The 22,440-nt window shown below is 32.1% G+C and overlaps 3 protein-coding genes across 3 annotated transcripts; 1 reads left to right on the top strand and 2 right to left on the bottom strand.

The window, feature by feature from the left end:
- Nucleotides 1-813: 813 nt before the first annotated feature.
- On the top strand, nt 814-9,472 carry LOTGIDRAFT_219068 (hypothetical protein; the record flags this gene model as incomplete). The annotated part of the gene is made up of 14 exons (XM_009062350.1): nt 814-938; nt 1,390-1,494; nt 1,738-1,869; nt 2,239-2,332; nt 2,450-2,544; nt 2,910-3,021; nt 3,276-3,344; nt 3,762-3,845; nt 4,013-4,145; nt 4,421-4,472; nt 4,766-4,844; nt 5,163-5,210; nt 5,510-5,650; nt 9,365-9,472. 14 exons carry the CDS (start codon nt 814-816, stop codon nt 9,470-9,472), a joined length of 1,377 nt encoding a protein of 458 aa, XP_009060598.1.
- A 776-nt stretch (nt 9,473-10,248) lies between these two features.
- Nucleotides 10,249-13,607, bottom strand: LOTGIDRAFT_234459 (hypothetical protein). The gene is made up of 4 exons (XM_009062351.1): nt 13,529-13,607; nt 12,811-13,005; nt 12,116-12,373; nt 10,249-11,874 (listed from the first exon to the last, which is right to left on the bottom strand). The coding sequence occupies exons 1-4, from the start codon at nt 13,581-13,583 to the stop codon at nt 11,735-11,737; spliced, it is 648 nt and encodes a 215-aa protein (XP_009060599.1). The 5' UTR covers nt 13,584-13,607; the 3' UTR covers nt 10,249-11,734.
- Nucleotides 13,608-14,882: 1,275 nt separating this feature from the next.
- Nucleotides 14,883-19,920, bottom strand: LOTGIDRAFT_193211 (hypothetical protein). Its single transcript, XM_009062352.1, has 8 exons — nt 19,782-19,920; nt 18,075-18,249; nt 17,794-17,872; nt 17,269-17,433; nt 16,767-16,964; nt 16,333-16,436; nt 15,905-16,024; nt 14,883-15,227 (listed from the first exon to the last, which is right to left on the bottom strand). Exons 1-8 carry the CDS (start codon nt 19,874-19,876, stop codon nt 15,117-15,119), a joined length of 1,047 nt encoding a protein of 348 aa, XP_009060600.1. The 5' UTR covers nt 19,877-19,920; the 3' UTR covers nt 14,883-15,116.
- Nucleotides 19,921-22,440: the final 2,520 nt, after the last annotated feature.

Raw genomic sequence — 22,440 nt, forward strand, 5'->3', positions numbered from 1 at the left:
AAAGATAGTGGCTGGATATCAAGAAACAAACATATCATATGATAATTTATATGTCGAAATATAATTTAGTATTTTTAGAATAAGTACGTATTGGTTTTGAAGCATGGAAACACTGGCTGTGGCATTAGAAGTGTTATTAATGAGAACTCCAATAATCCAATTTGATTACCTTCCTAGACGATTTTTGTATTTTGACAAGGGAAGAGAAGCCTCTTCAGTAGTTTTTAGACCTAGTTGGTGTTATTTCTTTATTTATATATTGAAAGGTCTTATTTGAAATGAAAACTGAACCTCTAAGTGCTCAAAATTCATCTCAGACATTATCTCTAGATACATCCCTGTATATAGGCCTAATAGACAAAAAGTAAATAAATTTACGGGAAACGTCTTGATAAATAGATGAATTGAACTGTCCGTTCAATTATGTCTGTATTGTTGCTTTTGATATAAAAACACGATCATTCGCGGACAATATATGGCAATAAATCGAGACTTTCTACCAGAGGGTACCAGCTAATTATCAATTGTAGTCTGATGTGACACAGTAGTTTCCCTTGAAATAAACTCTTTGATAAAAAAGGGTAGATATAGTCAACTTGGTTCGGTTGACCAAACCTACCTAATTGCAGCCGGGTCCCGAAGGAATATCTAAAACTTAAACAAAGATCAATTACGTTCAACCCTTCCTCGGTGAATCGAATGCTCTCATTTCTACAAATAAGAACCATTACCTTTTTTTAAAACAACACAATAGCAAGTTTCGTGCTTTTGGAAATTACGAGTACTAATGTTTACAAATCGAACATTTCAAATATGGCCGCTGCCTTCACGCCGCGAAAGTTAGATTGTAAAGATTTACATTCATATTTGAAGACATTACCGAGTCCTGTGCTGGATAGATTGTACAATCACCCCGCTACATGCTTAGCTGTCTTTAGGTAAAAATTGAAATGTTATAGTGACAGTAGTAATTTATGTAATTTCAGCTGAGTCTGTTGATTTATTTCTTCCAACCCTTACTTAGGAAATGTTTGGCTGTGACTGAATACTTTTTCGAGGGAAGTGCGTTTTTATTCAATGTTAACTTAGGAAAAGTTATGTTTTTTATCAACGCAAAGTTATTCTAAGACTATCAGTACCGTTATAAGAGTTATAGGCCAATTCAAATTATCTTTAAAAGTGAATTGGCAAATTTCGATTTACCAACCAATTTGCGAATAATACAGTTGTTCATTTTCTATGTGAAATAATGATTGTAAAGAGTTATTTACAGAGCATAGCCTATTTAAAGTGGTGCTGAGCATTAAAAATGTTCTTTCAATAACAAAAATAGAAAACAAATCACCATTTCTTTTATTTCTAACCTTAAATTCCTATGTATTTTTGTAGAGAACTGCCTGATTTGGGACGTCAGTATGTGATGAGAACATTATTTGTTGAACAACCAGTATCACAGGCTGTTATAGGACAGTGGGTTAATAATAAATTCATTAAGTAAGTTTCATATTGAATAAAACACAACAAGGTTTATACTCAGTAGTTACCCTCTTGAATTATATATTGAATTCTGTTTTTGTTTTTGTTAACTTATATCTAAATTTGTACTGCCAATCAATTTTGAAGGAGTATTAAGCATTATGATGATATTATTTTGATTTTTAAACATCAGTGACTTCCAAAATTCAGCTGTAATATCTTTTTCCTGAATGACATTCATGTCTATTTTCTGTGATATAGTGACCATAGATATGCATGTAAAGCATTAACAGAATTAAGAGTATGGTATGAACAGCCTATACCTGGTGGACAACCTGGATGGGTATTGAATCAAACTTTCAGAAATAATACTAGAGTTGCTTTACTAGGAGGGTAAGATTCTTCCTGCAATTCTTTCTCATATGGCCATCCCTGCATTGGCTGCTTTTTATAAAGCAATTTTCTGAAAAGTTATTTGCTCATCATAATAATGTACATCATTTTGTAATCTTTGATTCACTTTATGCAGTACAGATAACAAAATGAGCAGTAGATTCAATGAAGTAAATTCTAATTCCCTTCTAGTGATTAGGTTTTTTTTTGTTTTACAGCTAAGCTAATTGCAATTTTTAAGTTAATTTAAATCCTCCATTAAATAGGAGGGAACATATCTTTTTTAGTCATATTTTCTTTCTGTTTCCCTTTTAGTGTTTTGTCTATCATTTTAGAACAGACATTTTCAATTTCTGTTTGTTATTTCAGAGGAAAACCATGGATTGGTGGCAGATCAACTACAGTCGATAAATATGCTAAAGACATTTTATTTTTAGATAAATACGCTCAGGAAAGATGGGAGGTAAGTGTTCAATTGATTGATCATAACTGTGATGTGTTGCATGTTTAAACCTTTTCAACCCCAAAACAACGTCAATCGTAGAACTCAAGTTGAAATAACTATGCTATCTACTTACAGTGTGTATTACACTTTATGGTGGGATCATCAGAAGGTATAGAAGGTGTTAGTAGAGATATTATAGAAGTATTGAATAACAGTGGTCTCATGAGAGTGTATGTTTTTCTTGGTTATTATTGGTTATTTTATATAGAGCTCCATCATGATAATGAAAATGATCTAATTTCATGGTATTCACAACATGAAAGTTGCTATCAGATAACTGTTGATCAAGACAATATATTCTGAACAATATTACTGGTGATATATTTTAACGTAATACTATTAAAACAACCAAATGGACAAATAAGTCGTAAAGCCCTGCTGTTTCTCTACTTTTTATGATTGTTTTATGTCTATAGAATAATTACTATGTTCTCTGTTATGATTATGTATATATGACAATATTCTAGTCATGCCACAGATCCAAACCTCTATTTCTCTATGTTTATGTATTTATATATTTTTGACAATATTCTAGTGATGCCACAGATCCTAACCCAACAATAACACCAGCAGGTTTCCAGTTTCTACTCATGGATACAGCATCTCAAGTCTGGTATTTTATGTTACAGTATTTAGAAACAGTCGAGGTAACTTTCAACTTTTTTTTAATTTCCTTTGTAGGGATCAGCTGACAGTCAGATGTTTGTTTACTAACCTAGATGTTAAAAAAATGTAGGTGGAATGAGAGTGTCTGTGAATTTTGTAAGGAAGACAAAAATGAAACCAGCAGTTAAAATGGGATGAAAGGTTCTCCCTCAGTAAAACCACGATATATCAATAACTAAATCAAGATTAAATTAATTAATTAGTAATATTTAATAGCCTTTTTTTTGTCCCATAGCATAGAGGAATGGATCTAGTAGAATGTTTATCATTTTTATTTCAACTCAGTTTCTCTACACTAGGACAGGTAGAATTTATTATTTATTATATTTTAATTGAGAGCTGTCAGTGAAATCTCAACCATTTGCTGTCTAAACTGGTCTTGGATTTGATCTCAGCATGGGTTGAGATAATATATTGCAACTTTTCCTCTTGCTGGTGATGCATGTTACTGATATAGTTTTATTTCTTTATATGGGAGACTTAAAAAGGATGGAATTTTCTAAATGCTGTGCATCTTGAAAATCCCATGGTAATTACAAATCCTAAAAAGTAGTCAAACTTGCTCTGCTTATTTTAATACTGAAGTCGAAGAACTTTATAATTGAATATTTATTGCTTGATAAGCAATTTTCATATTGTTACCGTATAAACATGTTTTACATATTCAAAGAAATGACATATACAAGTACTGAATTAATGAATAATTTATTTTATGTTTCAGGATTATACTACAGATGGTATGAGTGAATCTCAACTCAAATTTTTACAACATCTACGAGAGTTTGGTTTAGTTTATCAACGCAAGGTAGTTTGAGAACTTTAACTTCAATTTTATTATTTAATATTTTTATTACAATGATCATTATAGTGTTAATTGCCGCATTAAGAAAAGTGTAACAACTTTATTCTCAGATTTCGTCAACTAGTCAGTTATGTAGAAGGTGACTTGAGTTATCCATGTCTGTATTTCAGAGAAAATCTCAGCGATATTACCCGACGTGTCTGGCTATAAACTTAGCGTCTGGTTTATCGAACGTTTCTACAGGGCAGGAAAAAACAGGGTTTATTATAGTGGAAACTAATTATAGAGTTTACGCTTATACAGGTAAATACTGGATGTTCTGAACTACTTTATTTACTCAAATACTGATTGGCAGTTCCGGACTAATTTACTTGGACAAACACTCACATTGAATGTAAGACTTATTAATTGATGTTGCTGTGGTTACTCAATGAGTTAGTTTTGTTAAAATCTTTTAATTCATATTGTAAATAAACTACCATATATTAAGCTGATATTTGCTCTGCCATGATTTTTCAACTGTAGAAAGATCTAAGAGTAATATCTTAAATTTGATGCTATTTTTGATCTATTTTTAGATTCCCCGTTAAAGATTGCTCTATTAGCTATATTCTGTGATATGTTATATAGGTAAATATAGTTTTTATTTTATCTGTGTGTTTCATACTTATTCATTATTCCATGAAGTTAACTGAAGGCCACAACTCTGCCAATGAAATGAGAAAAATGCTTTGTTTCTGCATTGAGGATAAGGGACATGCAAGCAGTAAGATTTGTATGTTTCAGAATATTCAGAAAGATATGTTCTAATCTCAGTTAGCATGTGAAAATCATAAGTCGTATTTCCTCAATATTGTGGAAATTGGTATGGATAATCTTTTCAGTTATTTACAGTACAGTAGGTTATGTGATTATATTTGTAGGTTTCCCACTATGGTAGTATGTAATTTAAGTAGAACAAGTGTACGAGAAGCTTTAATTAGAGGTATTACTGCTGAACAGGTTAGATTTAACTTCTTCTTCTTTAACATCTGGTGTATTATTGTTAATAATTGAGATGCAGTTCAGATATTCACCTGACCAGTCACTTGAATGGAGTATATTGGCTATCTTAACTAATTTAATTAAGGAGTGTTTGATAAATAGATAAAAAGTAATTTTAGTTAGATGACAGGACCCAATGATAGAAATTCAGACTGTGATAGGGATTTGAGCACATCTCAAGATGTGCCTTGATATTGAAGTTAGACTGTCAACCCCACAAAATTTAACCACATGTAGGTTTGACTCTTTTTTTCTTTCTTTTTTTTTTTGTTACAGATCTTAAACTTTTTGCGGTCTCATGCTCACCCTAAAATGTTAGCTGATGTAAGTAACTGTTTTATCTCTTTTGAATAATTTAGTGATAACCATGTTGTGCAAACATTCTTTTGGTAATTTCTTTGTCTGTATATGTTGTTCAAAAAAGAAAGTTTAAATCAGAAGATTTAATAAATAATTTCAGAATAGCAGCATTAATATACATGTATTGCCAAAGATCCTGTTTGAAAGGAAGTTGGCCCATATTCATTTCGACATATTTGAAGTGTAATTGTATTTTGTTATTTATTTGTTGATATTAAAACATAATATATATTGTTATTTATTTGTTAATATTTGTTATTTAGACTCCAGTATTACCACCAACTATAACTGATCAAGTTAGATTATGGGAGTTAGAAAGAGACAGGTTAAAGTTTAATGATGGTGTTTTATATAGTCAGTTTAATTCACAAGCAGATTATGAATTACTCAGTGATTATGCCAAGGTATTGTATAATATATCATATTACTTTTAACTCATTATTCATATAAACACCAATATTTCATGATATATTCATTTATATACATGTACGTAAATGAACCAATATATTGAGTCACAGTGACTCAAATTTCAAAACTGAAGTGTTGGCATAATCAAAATGACCTCAGCTTTGATGCATATATCGAGGGTATAGAACACAAATGTGATATGTCCAAAATTTCAAATTTCAGTTTTTTTTACCAATATGCGCCATTTTAAACACTCTATCTTGGGGCACAAATCTTATATCTCTAACCTGCTTTGTTTGAGTAGAAAAGTACAATTTCCATATGTGCCATGTCCTCCAAAACAGGATCACTTGGTGCTCAAAAGTGATATGTCCGGACATGTGATATTTGCTATCCAGCTGTACTGTATTGTTTGGAGCACAATTGTGACATGTCCAGATTATGTACTTTTATGATTGTATATTTTGTACAACTATGTTTCTTGTGCACTTGTTTACATGGTCAATATCGATTGCAATTGCTGTTTACCCTGTTGACCAGTTCAAGGTCACATTCAGACCATGTGCTTGTTTGTAAACTACAAAAATTGAATTTCGACTTAAATGCCAAGTTAAACCAAGTCATTTAAGGTAATTACTTTTATTATTTATACAAGTTGTGTGTATCAATGTTGAGATAAATTAAGCTTGCTATTTAGTTCTGTGTATTGTCGCACGAAAGTAATTTAAGGATTTCTGAGTTCTTTCCCCATAGTAGGTAGCCTACTGTAATTCCTACCTATTTACAACTATGCACGTCATCCCTGCTGTAACAAACCCTGAATAAGGCTTTCAACTAGATGTGCACATTTGAAGAAAAAGGGGGGGGGGGGTGGGGGTGTAAGGTTCTGAATGATTATTAAGGCTAACTAATGACTGCAAATTATTTATTGAGAGCTTTCATTTAAGACCGGGCATGGCCACACTTTTCCTTTTCTTGGACCTGTAAACTGTCTTATCTAAGACACAAAACTATAGTAAAATCTCAAAATTATTCGTTTTTCAGGGAATCATGGCACTTAATCGATTTAAAAAGACATTAGATGTTGAGGAAGTTGTAGCCTGCATAAGTGAAACATTAGTAGAAGATTCACCTGATGATGATGGGGTTATAGAACTCGAAGGAAACGATGGTAGCAGTGCAATCCAATCTATTGTTAAGAGGTGTGAAGAAATTCGGTCAAGTCAAGAGCAGGGTGATACCGATAGTAATACCAATAGTGATGAATCTGACGTGGAGCCTGATGATCCAGATTATCAACCTGAAGGCGATTCAATGAGTTATTCAGATGACAATGACGAACCAACAAGAAACGATCCAAATGTTGATGGTCCTGATGTTCTTGATGCTATCCCTGGTCCTTTCGTAGCTGATGTTGCCATCCCTGTTGTTTCAGATCATGTCATTCTGGCCCCTAATGTTACTGATGTGGATGTTTCCAGTCAACGTGTTGATGTTATTCCTGTTACCGATGTTATTGCAGACCCTGTTAGAGATGGTGTAGCAGTTCCTGATCATACTGCTGATAATGAACCAACCCGTGGAAGAAAACGAAAACGTCAATCTAATTTGTGGAAACGCAATATTCGTAAGCAGAGTAGGAGTGCTGGAACCGAGTATGTTACGAGAAAAGGAAATTTAGTTTCCGAAAGGAAACCCTTAGTGGCAAAGTGTTTTCGAACTGGATGCCGCTTTAAGTGTGCTCACAACTTTACAGAGGAGGCGCGAACGACAATTTGTAGTGAGTATTATTTCCTTGCAAATGCCGCACAGCAAAAGGAATTTATAGTGTCCATGGTAACTGAAAAAGAAGTTAGTCGTCATCGAAGTCGCAAAAACATCGAGAAAAAACGCAAAGATAAATCTTATACTTATAACCTAGCAATTAACAAAGAGAAGAAGCGCGTATGTAAAGATTTCTTCTGTAAAACGCTGGCCATAAGTACGAGCATTATCTCTGGTGCTTTACTCGGCAAAGGTGAATCTGGTGCATATATTGGCAAGGACCTACGCATTGGTAAAGTTCCGCCAAACAAAACATCTGAAGAGAGGTTGCAACATGTTCGAGACCACATTAATTCGTTCCCTAGAATCGAAGCACATTATTGCCGTAAAGATACTAGTATTCAATACTTATCTCCAGAATTAAATGTTAAGCAAATGTACCGGCTCTACAAACTGCATTGTCTTGAAACCTCTTTCGAAAACCCGATTAAAGAAAGTCGCTACAGAGAGGTATTTGTCACAGAGTTCAATCTGAGAAACTTTTGTCCGAAGAAAGACCAATGTACTGTATGCAATGCTTATGAATCAGCTTCAGCTGAAGACAAGGAAATGCTTCGTGAGAATTGGGAGCAGCATAAAAAACGAGAGGCAGAAGCAGATGCCGAGAAGACAAAAGACAAAACTCTAGCAAAGATCGATGATCAATACCATGCCGTTACATTCGATCTTGAAGCTGTCTTAACCACACCACATGCTGGTGATGCCCAAATTTATTATAAACGAAAACTTGCGGTATACAATTTCACAATCTATGATGCTGCTACAGCTCATGGTCAGTGCTACCTTTGGGATGAAACAGAGGGTGGTAGAGGGGCGAACGAGATAGCGACAAATGTGCTTCATTACCTCAGAAATTTACCAACTTCCGTCCATCACTTTTCAAGCTTTTCAGACACTTGTGGGGGCCAAAATAGAAATCAATTCATGGCTGGTGCTATGCTATACGCCGTCCAATCATTGACAAATCTGGAAATTATAGATCTGAAGTACATGGAATCTGGGCACAGTTACTTAGAAGTAGATTCCATGCATGCCACAATTGATGGTTCTCGCAAACACCAGAAAGTTTACACGACGCGCGAATGGGAAATTCTCATAAAGGGGGCGAGAAAAAGGCCTGGTCCGTATGACGTCAAAATCATGCATCACAAGGATTTCCTGAACATCAAGGAAGTAACAGGGATGATTATTAAAAACAGAACAAAGAACACCGATGGTGATGTGGTGAATTGGCTCAACATCAAATGGCTGAGGTTTGAAAAGGCTGTTCCATACATCATTCAATACAAATATGAAATCACCAGTCCCGAGTTCATGCAAATCATTGTGCAAGCAGATCGTGGCAGACGAAGATCTATTCAAAGTCTACCTATCGCATCTCTTTATACTACACGCCTTCCAATTACCAAGGAAAAAAAAGATGACCTCCTTAGCCTTCTCCGCAATAGAGTCATCCCACCTGAGTATAGGACCTACTATGAAAGTTTACCTTCATCAAAACGTGGCACTGTTGTTGAAGAAGAAGAAGATTCATAATACATGTGAACAAACAAAATAAAATATTGAATAATTCCAATGTTGTTCTTCATATTAATTTCAGTTGATAGTTGTTCGACTATGTCATTATGTGTGCTAATAATCCTGGAGCGCAATAGCAATATGTCCATTTATTGCACTTTTTGCTGCTATGCAATATTGCAACATTGTTGAATTATATTATGTCACTTCATGTCATTTGAGATTTGATTTGAGTTAAGGTAAACATGTACCACTTGCTAACAGCATTATATAATGAGCTAGTGTCAAGTACTTTAATGCTAGAAGGTGGATGTTATACAAAGTGTTAGAGTTAACAACTAATTTTTCTTTCTGAACTCCATTTTTAGGATTTAGGAGTATTGGTGTGGGAGAATGCAACCAAGAGAGTTATGGTTGTCACTAAATCTGGTCATGACGATGTTAAAAAATTCTGGAAACGTCAGAAAAACAGCTGATGACTGTAGGAATTAGAAAATAGGTTTCGAAAAGGCATCAATATTATGGTTCAAGTTTAGAGTGAAGAGTTTATAAAAGACTGGCCAAGTTCACAATTACTGTTTTAAAAAAGAAATGATAGAGTAGAAACTAAAAATTGTACTTGTAAGGGTTTGGGATGTGAGCTCTATTTTACCAGTCGTGTCCAACTACAGCACCAAAATACATGGTTGTGAAGCTTAATAGACAATTTTGATAACATTAAGAGATTTTTGGTCACATATTTATATTATGACTTATAAAGTTTATTTTTTGTACAATTGAAAGGTATGTTTTACAGCTAAGCAAAGAGAATTTCTTACAGCAAAGCAAAGAGAATTTCTTACAGCAAAGCAAAGAGAATTTCTTACAGCAAAGCAAAGAGAATTTCTTACAGCAAAGCAAAGAGAATTTCTTACAACAAAGCAAAGAGAATTTCTTACAACAAAGCAAAGAGAATTTCTTGCTTTTGCATTCCAAATGACAAAATTGAGAAATTGTGTTGGAATTGTGATTCCATTAAACTTAGGTCATTTCATTCTATGCCATGTGTGTATTGTCAAAATTAATTCTTGTTTATACAACGTGTTTATATGATGTGTATGTGTAAAAGACTGTTTTGTTATGTATATGTTTTGTATATAATTGTATATTGAAATAAATTTTACAGCAAATTCAGCTCATAATATAATTATCTCTTCATAGTATTACTCATCAATGTACATGACATATATGGTCTCATAAGGGTCATTAAATTAATCATTTTTCCTTTAATCTTTATCTAATTTACAATTAATTCATTGTACAATGTATACATTTGCCTTTATAAAACTTCAATTCATTCTCTATCTATAGCTTTATATATTTTACAGTTCATGCTCTAGCTTTATAAAACTTACAGTTCATGCTCTAGCTTTATAAAACTTACAGTTCATGCTCTAGCTTTATAAAACTTACAGTTCATGCTCTAGCTTTATAAAACTTACAGTTCATGCTCTAGCGTTATGAAACTTACAGTTCATGCTCTAGTTTTATAAAACTTACAGTTCATGCTCTAGCGTTATGAAACTTACAGTTCATGCTCTAGCTTTATAAAACTTACAGTTCATGCTCTAGCTTTATAAAACTTACAGTTCATGCTCTAGCTTTATAAAACTTACAGTTCATGCTCTAGCGTTATGAAACTTACAGTTCATGCTCTAGTTTTATAAATTTTACAATTCCTGCTCTAGTGTTATAAAACTTACAGTTCATGCTCTAGCTTTATAAAACTTACAGTTCATGCTCTAGCGTTATGTAACTTACAGTTCATGCTCTAGCTTTATAAAACTTACAATTCATGCTCTAGCTTTATAAAACTTACAATTCATGCTCTAGCTTTATAAAACTTACAATTCATGCTCTAGCTTTATGTAACTTACAGTTCATGCTCTAGCTTTATAAAACTTACAATTCATGCTCTAGCGTTATGAAACTTACAGTTCATGCTCTAGGTTTATAAAACTTACAATTCATGCTCTAGGTTTATAAAACTTACAATTCATGCTCTAGCTTTATAAAACTTACAATTCATGCTCTAGGTTTATAAAACTTACAGTTCATTCTCTAGCTTTATACATTTTACAATTCATGCTCTAGCTTTATAAAACTTACAATTCATGCTCTAGGTTTATAAAACTTACAGTTCATGCTCTAGCTTTATACATTTTACAACTCATGCTCTAGATTTATAAAACTCACAGTTCATTCTCTAGCTTTATACATTTTACAATTCATTCTCTATCTATAGCTTTATAAAACTCACAGTTCATTCTCTAGCTTTATACATCTTACAATTCATTCTCTATAGCTTTATAAAACTCACAGTTCATTCTCTAGATTTATAAAACTCACAGTTCATTCTCTAGCTTTATACATTTTACAATTCATGCTCTAGTTTTATACATTTTACAATTCATGTTTTAGCTTTAAGCGATTTACAATTTGGTAAAACTTTTTCAAATATTGAAGATTATTATAAATACATGTGTCCTCTATTACATACAGTACACAAAACAAAGATCCGTTTCCTTAAAATAAGCCCATAAGATAGTTTCATGATCCAAACACATGAGAATTCAATTCCCCTTAATTTCCCGGTTTTAAAAAATTTAAATCACAACCCTAATAATTATATCCACGTGAGGCAGATATTTCACGAGTACGCCACTCACTAAATATCTCGAATTGTGAGAACTTAATGCTTAAAGGAATCCCAAGAATGGTTTTCTAACAGGTTCCCGCATGTTGAAGAGGGTCCTGGTGACAAACTTCCAGAGTCCATCATTGATACAGTTACAATCTTCTTCTTCTGGGTAGTAGTAAACCATGACATACTGGTAGGCTGTATAATAAAGTCACCCTTACATATCATAAATATAGTCTAAATTGAAAAGGACTTATCTGACTCAAATGAGTCTAACTCAAGATTTTACGTACATCCCCTTCTAGTTACACCAATAGCTACCTAGTCTGCAATATCAGCTTCTGCGAAATCAGAAATCCACCAAGTAGTTTCAAGAGAATCTGAATTGAGAGACAAACACATGCTCATAAGATCCATCCAGTGTAAAATGTGTACTTACCTATAGGAATACCAATTGCACCAGCAAGAGTCACGCCTCCAACGATGACTGCGCGAATCCAGTTCCATTTAAATCTGGTTTGTTCTTCTTGAAATTCTTCAAAGTCCCCATCATAAAACTCCTCATCCGATCTGTGTAATGGCAGAGCTTGTGGGATGTACTCACAGGGCGATTCGGAGCTGTACTGGTGACTCTCGTGATCATGTAACACTTCCACTACCTGGTGTGATAGAGGTGCGCCCAGGCCATGAGCATCAGCTGAAAGAAATACACATTTGCTGCATTTAACCATTTTCTATAAAATTCATTAATTTTTTTGAGGTACCAGCTTATCAATTCATTTAGGCTAGACAGACGTATGGTCTTGTGGGTCATAATGCTATACAATAAGAGGAACCTCAGTTTAGTTGCCCATAGCCTTTTCGTCATGTAATTAAGACATCGGAATGCTTGCAGTGGATCTTACCGTTTAAACGAAATATCTAAGTTCTAAACATGTTTTCATTAAGGAACTATTTAACACGAAGACTTAGAAACGAGACGTGAGGTCAGTGGCTCAACTACTATAAGGACTGGTTGAACCACGAGCCCCTACCCCCAGACAAAAATGAATGAGAGAACATAGAAACTTTTCCGAGCCCTCACTCATTTAGTTGAGCCACTGTGAGAGGTTACAATACGTTAAACTTTCTTACACTTAACACTTGACTTTCTTCTATGAATAGAATGACGATGTGGGGCTTTAGCTCTTCTCCTCTTACTGTCATGATCTTTCCAATATTCAAGGGTGGCATCAAAATCATATTCTTGATAAACCTGTGGAACTTCTAATAATGAATCCCGTGTTTTCCATCTGTCCAAGTTATTTTGAAATCTGTTGCTGTACTCTTCTACAAAAGAAAATCACGTTAAAAACTAAAATGGATGGGGTAAGTTTTTTTTTACTAAGTTTGCTTTTGACCCAGTGCCTCTATCTGCACTAAGTTCAGGGCTTTCCCGCCAAAATATATGGCAGGATTTCCCAAACGGCATTCTGAAATGGTTCCGCCACTATGACCATCATCCATGTTGTTCAGGGTTTCTATACATGCCCAATCCGCACTCTATCCGTCCTTCAAAAAAAAAAAAAAGCTCTGACCAATCTGGCACTTTGGAAAGGGGTCCCATACCATGACCACCACTCTGTTCAATCCCATCCTTGTCAGAACTTGGCCCCGTACAAGCTTCCTAAGTCAATCTCGCTAACTTTTGATATATTTGAAAATCAGAAGGTCTTATTAGCTACGCTTCTAAGAAAAATAAATTCAATTAAGATAAATATCTAAAATTCCTTCCTTAGATTTCGCTCCAATTTGTGCACGGTGTGTTATATAATAGAAAGAATTGTAAACCACACCTTTTTACTATACTTACCACTTGTTTCTTCATAATCAGGCCAGCTTACCGAGTTTCCAACTTCGGAAGTCATCTTGAAAACCTTAACGCTATAATGTGAGGGAAAGGTATTGTGACGTCATAGACATGGGCCTTACAACAAAATAACGTTAAAAGTAATTTTGCAATTTTTCACAATTGGAAAATATCTTACTTTTCTGTACCATGTGGGCCAATGAAGACGGGCAACGCCTTGCAGGGAGCAATGAGGGAAATTTTGTCAGGACAGTGGCATTAGCCTGCTCTTTTTCGATTTCCAACTGTCGATGGATGCACAATGGGAGAGGACATTCAAATTGCCTGTTGTAATGAATTGCCTGTGCCAGTGGCCTGACTGGACAGTTCTGTGATACCCCCATCTGTGATTCAAAGAATCACAAATTGAGCTTTGTTCAACTTGACATTTGAAATAACACAACAACAAAAAATCAAAAAGGTGTTGTTCACAAGGTCAATTGGGTTATGGTTATGGTTATGGATAATTGATCACTTTAATATGGTCACTTCATAGTAACCTAATATGATGGTAGTAGCCTAATCTGGTTGTGGTAAATGTGTTTTTTTGGTCACAGTAGGCTAATGTGGTCGTGGTAGTTGGGGAACAGTAGCCTTAAGGTCACGGTAGCCAAATACGGTTGTGGTTATTGGTTCACAGTAATATAATATGGTCACAGTAGCCTAATTCGGTTGTGGTTATTGGTTCACAGTAGTTGGGGAACACTAGCCTTATGGTAACGGTAGCCTAATGGGGTCGTGGTAATTGTGGCTCAGTAGTTTAATGGTCACAGTAGCCTAATATGGTCGTGGTAATGGGACAAAGGTAACCTAATACTCATGGTAATTTGATCACAATATTTTGGTCATGGTAATATGGTCACAATAATATGGTCATGGTAATATGGTCACCATAATACGGACATGGTAATTTGGGCACAATAATATGGTCATGGTAATATGGTTACAATATTTTGGTCATGGTAATTTGGTCACAATAATTTGGTTATGGTAATTTGGTTACAATAATATGGTCATGGTGATACGGTCATGGTAACTTGGTCATGTTAATTTGGTCACAATAATATGGTCATGGTAATATGGTTACAATATTTTGGTCATGGTAATTTGGTCACAATAATTTGGTTATGGTAATTTGGTTACAATAATATGGTCATGGTAATACGGTCATGGTAATTTGGTCATGGTAATATGGTCACAAAATTTTGGTCATGGTAATTTGGTAATGTTAATGTCAAGATGGTATCAATATGATGATGTTAAAATGGTCACAGATATATGGTCATGGAAATATGATCATTATAAGGTAGTGACAGACTAATATCAAAATATTTTATTGAGCAAAATGTAAAGCATAAAACAATAAAAAGGAATGTTTAAAGTGAAATATAAAAATACAAGATCTATATATAAATATATACAAATTACTGACATTGTAAAATCAATACCAGAAGTAAGTAGTTTGATTTCAGTCATGTTTATAAGGGGCAGAATGGAAGACAGGCCTGTCAATCTGTACTCAGGATCTGATCTTGATACAATATCATAAAAACTATGGAAAGGAATTACAATTCTCAACATGTAATATTAAAGAGTTGAAGGTTTTCCAAACATTATGGTTATTAAAACATACTGTTCCACCATTTCTTCGAAACTGAGATGACTGAAAATGAAATGATTATGTTTATGAAAAATAAGTCTTGTAAGGTTTTCTAAATTTTTTTAAGTGTATCATGGGAACAGATGGCAACAATTTGCACCATTCTGATTTTCGTTTTTGCAATGCCCTTTTAAATAAGCCTTTTCCATGGTCATTCAAAAATATTTCTAAGGAGTTTTGTGATAGAGACGTCGTGAAATATTTTAGAAGTCTGATTTAAATAGTGAAAATTGATCAGTTTACACAATACACATACAAAGTTTATAAAACCACTTTATGATCAGCATTAGTATTAGTATTATAATATTTTAGCTATCGAAGACTTGGATTGAATGGAAACTTTCGTTTATTTCATAAGAAAGGGAATTTGCAAGTTTCAGACTGGGAGATGGTGACATCATCAAAAGATGAAACTCCTTCAAAATCTCTATTCACACCATTATGCCTGGTATTGGTCCATGATATTAAAACATATCTAGGTTCCAGTGATGATTCGAAACATAAACATAATGATTCTATTAACTTGTTGGATAGAATAAAACTGGTATTCAAAATTCTAAAAACTACGAGTAAAAAGACATATTTCTTTATCATTTCTAATACAGTTTATTATCAAACTAGGTATCTGCGTTCACGTTCAAAAAAAATGTGCAGTGATAGATAATAACTAAAATTCTAACCTCTCTGTTGATATCTCCAATACACACATATCCTGAATCAGTAATACCCCATTTACTATGGTCTTTGGTATCTTCAAACTGGATGACATCAGTCATACCCACTAATGCTACATTCAATACCTATATAAAATAGACATTCATTATTCTAATACAAAAATTGTGTTGCACTTATCTTCAAAAGATAGTGAATAAAAACAAAGGAAATTGGTTGAAATTTCAAAGAGCTTAATATTTTCACTATCTAAGATCACAGGTTAATATTCAGAGGTTAATATTCAATACCAAATTTGATCAAATTCAGTTAAAAATGTAACATTTACAAGGCAGTAGGAATGGGCTTATATACATCCACATAGAGAGATGTAACATAAACAAATTTGGCCCATTTTTATGTGTTAAAAAAGCTGGAGAAAAAAGTAGTAACTAACCTTATATTGACTACAGTTAGAGCCCATTTGACCCTTCCCATTCTCCCAGGTTTCTGTTCTCATATCAGATTTATAAAATGGTGCTACTAGATCATGGTATAGATCTATAAAATATAACATTTCATTTCATATAATTTTTTTTTTATTAATAACACATGATTTTATTATCAGAAAATAAAATAAAAGTGTCATGAATAACCCTATGTTACTCCAAATTACAAATATAAGTCAAATCTTTACATAGCAAAATTTTTTATTCATTTTTTTTTTAAATATGTCTTTATTAATATGTGCCAAAATACATTTTTTTTTTTTTACATAATATACATATTAACTTATATACATACTTATACATGCACATACATATTATATTTATATAGTTCTTGCATTATTTAGTCTGGTAGGAATTTAGACATTGCACGAAATTTTCTTACCTTGCCCAAATTTTTTATCCTTAGCAAAGCTAGTAAATGTTGTACTGTAAGATGATATTAAATTGATAATACTGCTATGATGTGGAAATTTCTCTTTTTTACCAGACAGGGCGGAATACATATTTGGGTATTTCTTCCTCATCTTAATAGGTATGGAGTAGTTATAAAAATCAGGGTAATTATACAAAAACTGGGTACCTAAAAATATAGACAATTATTGAGATAAAAGAGAATAAACTTAGTAAAAAGAAGTAATATTTATCATAACTTGAGAAAACGAGGCAAGTAATCATAGACATGTGTCATGGCTAGAGATATGATCAATTTTGAATCTCAAAATATTGAATTATCTATTATTTCATTATATTAGTTATTCACCAGTATATTTCAATTTTCTCTTGTATTGGAGTTTCATGGACCTAATTTTCTTATTAAATTTATATTTCAATATATCCATCTCACTAATCTGGTTAAAAAGGTAAAACATAAAACAAAAACTAACCAATCTGGTCTATATTAGGATAACTATCATAAGTAACACAGAGAAAGATCTGACCATACACTCTAGCACTTTCTGGCCAGCTGTAACCATCATGTATATACGGTGGAAAATGGGGGGTACTGTGAACTAACCAATAACCTTGTTGATCATCAAACGCTACCACTCCTACAACATAGACAGAAAAACACTTTTTTTTTTAACACTTATCCTTAAGTGACATTTAGGAGTAAAGATCACATTAAATAGCCAAACAATTATAGGTATACTACTCCTGAGTTTATTGTACACAACATTTCAATAAATCACAGGGTCATCATCAGTGAAATACCATATATTGTGTTCTGTTATTTTTCAACAAGGATAACTCTGGGGAACTTTTCTTTCTTCTTATTTTTGCCATCACTTCAGAAATTTCTTTCTAGAGTCACAAAGCAAATATAAGTCAACATTTGACAAGACAAACACAAGAATTTTAAAAATTAACCAAATTTTGGATCTTGACAAAAGGTGATAAGATAAAAATACCTTTAGAATGGCCATTAGCTTCATGGATCTTTTTATTGGGTGTTTGGTCATTGTACATCCCATATAATATTGATGATGGCTGTAATAGATATATAGTATAATACTTTATCCAAATAAAATAACAGAAATCAATCAAACACTGAGCTGTGACTGGGTTTGTGCACTCAGAATTCTCGTTAGAGAGTTCACATAGTTAATATTGCTTTTTTGGAATATCTAACCTAGTTTACAAACGTCAGTCTTGAAACTAGTTTATAAGGGTTAGTAGGTGTATATCTTACCTTGGCACCATATATCTGTTGTAATGTATAGTATAAGGCATGTTTAGTAGTGTCTATACCATATTGAGATAGTTCAAACTTTGGAGTATTGACATCCATATAATAAAATCCATAACCTTCTTTTACCAATGAATTTTTACTCTTCCTTATTTTGGGTATTTTATATATAATAAACCTTCAAATATACAAAATAATCATTACATTAATCCAAGGTTGCAAAACTCAGTCGGTAGTCACTTGGATTCTCATCTGCAGACAGGTGATTGAGTGCCATGGGTTTATATCCTCTTTAAGGTAAGAAAACTTCTGAGATCATGGCTAGTGCTTTCAGAGGTCAGTCTGATGTAGGCTTTCAACATGTATCACAGACCAATTCATTTGGCTCTTTTATGTTGGCGAATACTGACAAGAAAATGCAAATGTCTGACAAAGTCTTCAATAGCTAAAATATTATAATGGTAATACTAATGGTGATAATAAAGAGGTTTTATAAACTATGTATGTGTATTGTGTAAACTGATCAATTTTCATTATTTAAATCAGACCATCTTGACAGATTGATATTGTGGAGTTGAACAAAGACACAATATACTAACTTTCTTCAACTTTTTTCATTTTTTATTTGAATTTATGGAGTCATGAAAAATGATCACGTATGAAACATTTATAGAGGCATTTATTAGTTTTAGAGCAACTATTCTGTAGATTGGGTTAATAAAACATGATTTTTAGGACCTGCTGAACATACATGTATCCACAGGGAAGAAATATCTGCCTTTCTTTCTTTCATCATACCGAATACATGTTACTTTACAGCCCTGTAAATGATATTTTTTGATAATTGATTTCAATAGAAAGTGGTTTTAAGTAGAAATGTCATTGAACTAAAGGTTAACTATGACTCAAAATCCTTTGATGATATAACCCACTCGTCACATGACAGTTGCCTATTGAAACTTAGATATATTAGTCATATTAAACTCTTTTATAGCTATCTTAACTTCCTGCTTACAGGAAATGATGATACAGTTCTCCCAGCTTCGTCTGTCAATCTAATTTCACTTGTCATTTTTAAAGAGACAAGTCGCCATTTTTAAAGGGACAAGTCACCATTTGTTTGATCAAACGAATTTTTTTTCCATCTAAGCTAATCAGTAATACTGTTTACAGCTCATCGTTGAAATGTGAGCTTTCAAATCCATGTGTGTCCAGAATAATCCATGTTTGAAAGTTAAAATGACGACTTGTCTTTTCTTGAGACATCTATAGAAATAAAGAAATTCCTAGTTTGAGTTATTTTTGAAGAAATTATTAAATTTTTGTACATTTCTTGTACTTCGGAAGACTATTTACAAATATTCAAGACCCAAATCAACCCCACGAATCTGTCTCTTTAAGTATGTTGGAATATCAGGTTCATACAATATAATCTACTCTATTGCTACTGGGTTCTTGTGAATGAGAGAAATGACAGTGGTCATGTCATAATCATCTCGGACTTATTATAGGCTAGCTTATAATTTCACCAAAAGAAAATAGCACCATCCCTTCAAATATACTTCAAACTAGAAGTTTCGCTTTCTTTTTCAATATATTTCCTTTCCATGTGAGACAGAGTCTCAATGGTCATCCTGTCCACAAGTAAGGCCTACATGTGATAGCTTAGGCCTATTCATATTGGTAATGACTGTAAAATATTCAACATACCAATCTACAGGTTTTCCTGTGGAATCTAAACATTGTAAGGTATATACAGTATAGAAATATAAAATATTCACAGTTAAAATTACTATAGTCTTCATGACTGCTTTTTTACAGCTTACTAAACAAAGCTTCCTCTTCTTTCACTTTCACAGCCTATCAGATTAACCAGTCTGTAGTTTTCTATTATCCAGTCACAATATGTACCACTTGCACTATAATGAAATAATTGTTTGAGACTAGTACCTAATAGTTTCTAAAGATGTGTTTTTGGCCTTGAAATCTCTGCATAGTTTAGAAATAATAAAAGAACTTCAATCATATGACTTAGTCAACTTTTGAAGGATCAATCCAGAATTATATCTTTCAAGGGCTCACTATTATATTGTTAATGGGGTTTTGTATCTATTTTATGTGCTCATGTGTCAGAGCCATTTATGACATCTGTGTGCATCATTCAAATTTTTTATCAGATGTCTGTGGTTCCTGTTATTATATAAATGTATATGACATTACTATCACACAAATCTGTTTGTAATTAATTAGCAGCTCTGCAATAATTATGTCATAAGACACCAAGTTAGAGGAATTACAAGACCCACAGATCTGACAGAAATTTAGAGAGGTGCAAATTGATAATTTTGTATAAAAACACTCTTTACAATACCTTTAATACCATATTTTTAAGATAAAATATTGAAGGATTAATTTTCGGACTGTAGACTCATTGACAAATCTATCCAAGATGAATCAAGGCTTGTGTATGAGAGAGTGCATTGACTTAAATCACAACAATGACTAAAGTTGTCTGTGCATAACACTGATGCCTGTCTTTAGCAGTCACTAATCTAAATTAGTATTTAGGTAAAAAAAAAACAATTCTATTCAATAAAAAAGAAGTATATTTAAATTAAAGATATTGCACAAACATCATATCACACAATCATGGTTTTAGCAAATTGTAAAAAACAAAAATAAACAACAACAAAATAATCAAAAATTCCAGTACCATAATAAACCTTGAGATTCAATAGGAAAATATTAATAAATAAAATTCAACAACAAATAATTTAGTAATATATATATATATATACTATAACAAATCATTTTCACTGTTAAAATAGTGTTCAATACATCAAACAAAGTATCAAAAGTAGGACGTAAAACTCCATTCATTTCATTTTTATCTATCAAAGTATCAACATGTTTCAGGTTCTATTTTAATATTCTTGTCAAATGTCACAGATATATATAATAAACATTATTTAATAGCTGTTCAAAAATCTGTTCTACCCTTTTATGTAATCTCAAGTTCAGCTCCAAATATGACCTTTATTTTGAACCAGCGCTGATTTAGAATTGGAATAGTCCAATCAGTGTCCCTGATTCACATCAAACTAAGATGTTTGTGCACATAACAATGTGTTGATTACTTTAAAACTACCTAAAAATAAGGTGGACTCTTCAAGGTTGAATCTGACTCAGATGAGCACAAACAACTCTCCTTGACTAGACCTCCGAAACAAATAGACAATATTCTAAATGTTCACTGGATACAATTAATATCTACATTTATGTCATGTGACATAAATATTTAAATAGTTCAAAAAATAAATAAAACAAAACATACATTTATTAGATAGAAAATAAACAAAACAAACATAAATATAACAAAACAAACATAAATAAAACAAAACAAGCATTTATTAGATAGAAAATAAACAAAACAAACATAAATATAACAAAACAAACATAAATATAACAAAACAAGCATTTATTAGATAGAAAATAAACAAAACAAACATAAATAAAACAAAACATACATTTATTAGATAGAAAATAAACAAAACAAACATAAATATAACAAAACAAACATAAATATAACAGAACAAGCATTTATTAGATAGAAAATAAACAAAACAAACATAAATAAAACAAAACATACATTTATTAGATAGAAAATAAACGAAACAAACATAAATATAACAAAACAAACATAAATATAACAAAACAAGCATTTATTAGATAGAAAATAAACAAAACAAACATAAATATAACAAAACAAACATAAATAAAACAAAACAAGCATTTATTAGATAGAAAATAAACAAAACAAACATAAATATAACAAAACAAACATAAATATAACAAAACAAGCATTTATTAGATAGAAAATAAACAAAACAAACATAAATATAACAAAACAAACATAAATATAACAAAACAAGCATTTATTAGATAGAAAATCAAACAAAACAAACATAAATAAAACAAAACAAACATTTATTAGATAGAAAATAAACAAAACAAACAAACATAAATAAAACAAAACATACATAAATAAAACAAAACAAACATTTATTAGATAGAAAATAAACAAAACAAACATTTATTAGATAGAAAATAAACAAAACAAAACAAACATAAATATAACAAAACATACATTTATTAGATAGAAAATAAACAAAACAAACAAACATAAATAAAACAAAACAAACATAAATAAAACAAAACAAACATTTATTAGATAGAAATTTAAAAAACAAAACAAACATAAATAAAACAAAACAAACATTTATTAGATAGAAAATAAACAAAACAAAACAGACATAAATAAAACAAAACAAACATAAATAAAACAAAACATGCATTTATTAGATAGAAA

This window comes from Lottia gigantea (genome assembly GCF_000327385.1).
Source record: "Lottia gigantea unplaced genomic scaffold LOTGIsca_51, whole genome shotgun sequence".
Taxonomy (NCBI): Eukaryota; Metazoa; Mollusca; class Gastropoda; family Lottiidae; genus Lottia; species Lottia gigantea.